The sequence below is a fragment of the Culex pipiens genome, chromosome 2 (genome assembly GCF_016801865.2).
Source record: "Culex pipiens pallens isolate TS chromosome 2, TS_CPP_V2, whole genome shotgun sequence".
Lineage (NCBI taxonomy): Eukaryota > Metazoa > Arthropoda > Insecta > Diptera > Culicidae > Culex > Culex pipiens.
In genome coordinates, this window is record NC_068938.1 from 120,049,318 (window position 1) to 120,051,295 (window position 1,978).

Sequence of the window (1,978 nt, forward strand, 5' to 3'; positions counted from 1 at the left end):
TTTTCATAAAGCTAGCAACTTACAGCAAGTAAAAGAATAAAAGATCTTTGCAAGTTGGACTAGTTATTAGTTTTGGGTTCAGAGAGACGTGGCAGTTTATTACATGTAGTGTGTAAAAAAAACTTGCTAACTCTCTGGAGTTCGCAATTTTTTTAACCCGAGCCGGGGGAGAGTGTAACCAGTGTGTCTGTAGTGTTCGATATCGGTGTGACTCGTCGCGTATTTGTGTAAATGTAGTGCCAAGAGATGTTCGTGGTTGTCGACGGAAAGCTACCTGGACGTCTCCCAGAACGACCAGTCCCACGCAGTGCGTTGTTGCCGCTAGCCACCACCAGATGTCGTCGTGGAAAACATCGCACGAGAGATCAGCAGGGGGTGGCGAAAGAGGGCGAAAAGAGAGGAAAGTTGGCGGGTATCGGATCAGGGGGGTTCAGGACGAAGTGGCCAGGATTGCGCGATCATTAAGTCCGGTGTTGTACGACGAAGGAGGCTGTCGTCAATCGCAGCCGAAATCGAAGGCCAGTGTCCCGGAGTTGGACCAGCAGCCGCAGTGAACCTGACCGTGTCAGGAAGTGCCCGGAACCGTGCTACGTTCCGCGGACAGCGAAGAGCAGGAGCTGCTCGAGATTTGGACATCCCAGGTAGGATGATATTCCCCACAACAAACCCCCTAGTGAACCTTGATCCCGACCGCCATCGCTCTAACGCCATCTTTAAATCCCTCTTGCCCCAGGACCTCTCGGGTTTACCCCAAGTTTCCCCCGTGAAACCCCGTTAGTTTTTGCCCTGGCCTTGCCATATCCGGCCCGGCAGACCAACCCCGAAACCACCAACCGTCAACCCGTTGGTCGGTGCGTCGCCAAGCCGCTACGTAACCTCCGTGTCCCAAACCCGGACAATCCCGACGGAGGCGCTGCCTCGTCGAAGCCGGCAGCACCGTTACACGCGCAGGAAGGACACGGACGGCTGGCGATAGGTCCGAGAAGCAGCAGCAGAAGTCGGAGGGTCCATCCGACGACCAAGAAGCCACCCCCATTGGCGTACTGCAGGAGGAGCTCAACGGTCATCCGGACGGAACAACGACGACCGCAGTGCAGATCGGGGCCCCGCAGCAGATCATCGGTGCACAAGGAAGTAGGAAGAAGGATCGTGTGAGGTAGGATCTAGGAAGTAAGGAAGTGGGAAGGGAGACGTGCTAGTGAGGAGTTAGGAAGTGTGCCCAATAAACCGTCGACGGAACCCCGAGAAATAAACGTAGTTTCCTTAGACGACTGCGAGTGTTTTCTTGGCCTAGCGTAACTTCGAGCGTCATGCCGATCCTGGGTTTTGAAGGAGAGTCCCATCGGTATCTGGCTCTACCCATACTGGAAGCACAGCTCAGCAACCTCAAGTTGTTATAACTATGAGTCGTATCAACAAAGTCCGGAAAAGCAAAATATAGAGAATTTTCTCAGCTTTTCAAAAATATTTTTTTCAATAGTGGGCAAACATGGACACTATTTTTAAAAAATGAAAAACTGCGACTATTTTCAAAAAAGTTACCTAAAAGTGGTTATAACTTGAAAACGGTGCACTTTATCAAAAAACCACTAAAGTACTTTTTGTTTGCAAATTCGATTTTACATCGAAAAATGAAGTTGAAAAATTTTTGCGACCAATATTTCGATTTTTTGAAAAAATCTGTATTGATTCAAAAAATCATAACTCGGTCAAAGATTTTTTGCCCATTCTGGAAATTTCTGAAAAGTTGGCATTTTATGTCCTCTAAAACATATTAAAAAATTAAAAAAATTAAAAATAGTGTTTTTTTGCAAATTAAGTTTTAGTGACAAAAAGTTAAATAAAAAAATAACCAAATTATTTTTACCGTGTATCATTTTTTTTCAGTGTAGTTCATATCCATACCTACAACTTTGCCGAAGACACCAAATCGATCAAAAAATTCCTTCAAAAGATACAGATTTTTGAATTTTCACTT

At 46.3% G+C, this 1,978-nt stretch overlaps 1 protein-coding gene across 1 annotated transcript; it reads left to right on the forward strand.

Annotated features, from left to right (window-relative positions):
- Nucleotides 1–246: 246 nt before the first annotated feature.
- Nucleotides 247–1,399, forward strand: LOC120424128 (uncharacterized). Its single transcript, XM_039588167.2, has 3 exons — nt 247–252; nt 326–641; nt 734–1,399. Exons 1-3 carry the CDS (start codon nt 247–249, stop codon nt 1,153–1,155), a joined length of 744 nt encoding a protein of 247 aa, XP_039444101.1. The 3' UTR covers nt 1,156–1,399.
- Nucleotides 1,400–1,978: the final 579 nt, after the last annotated feature.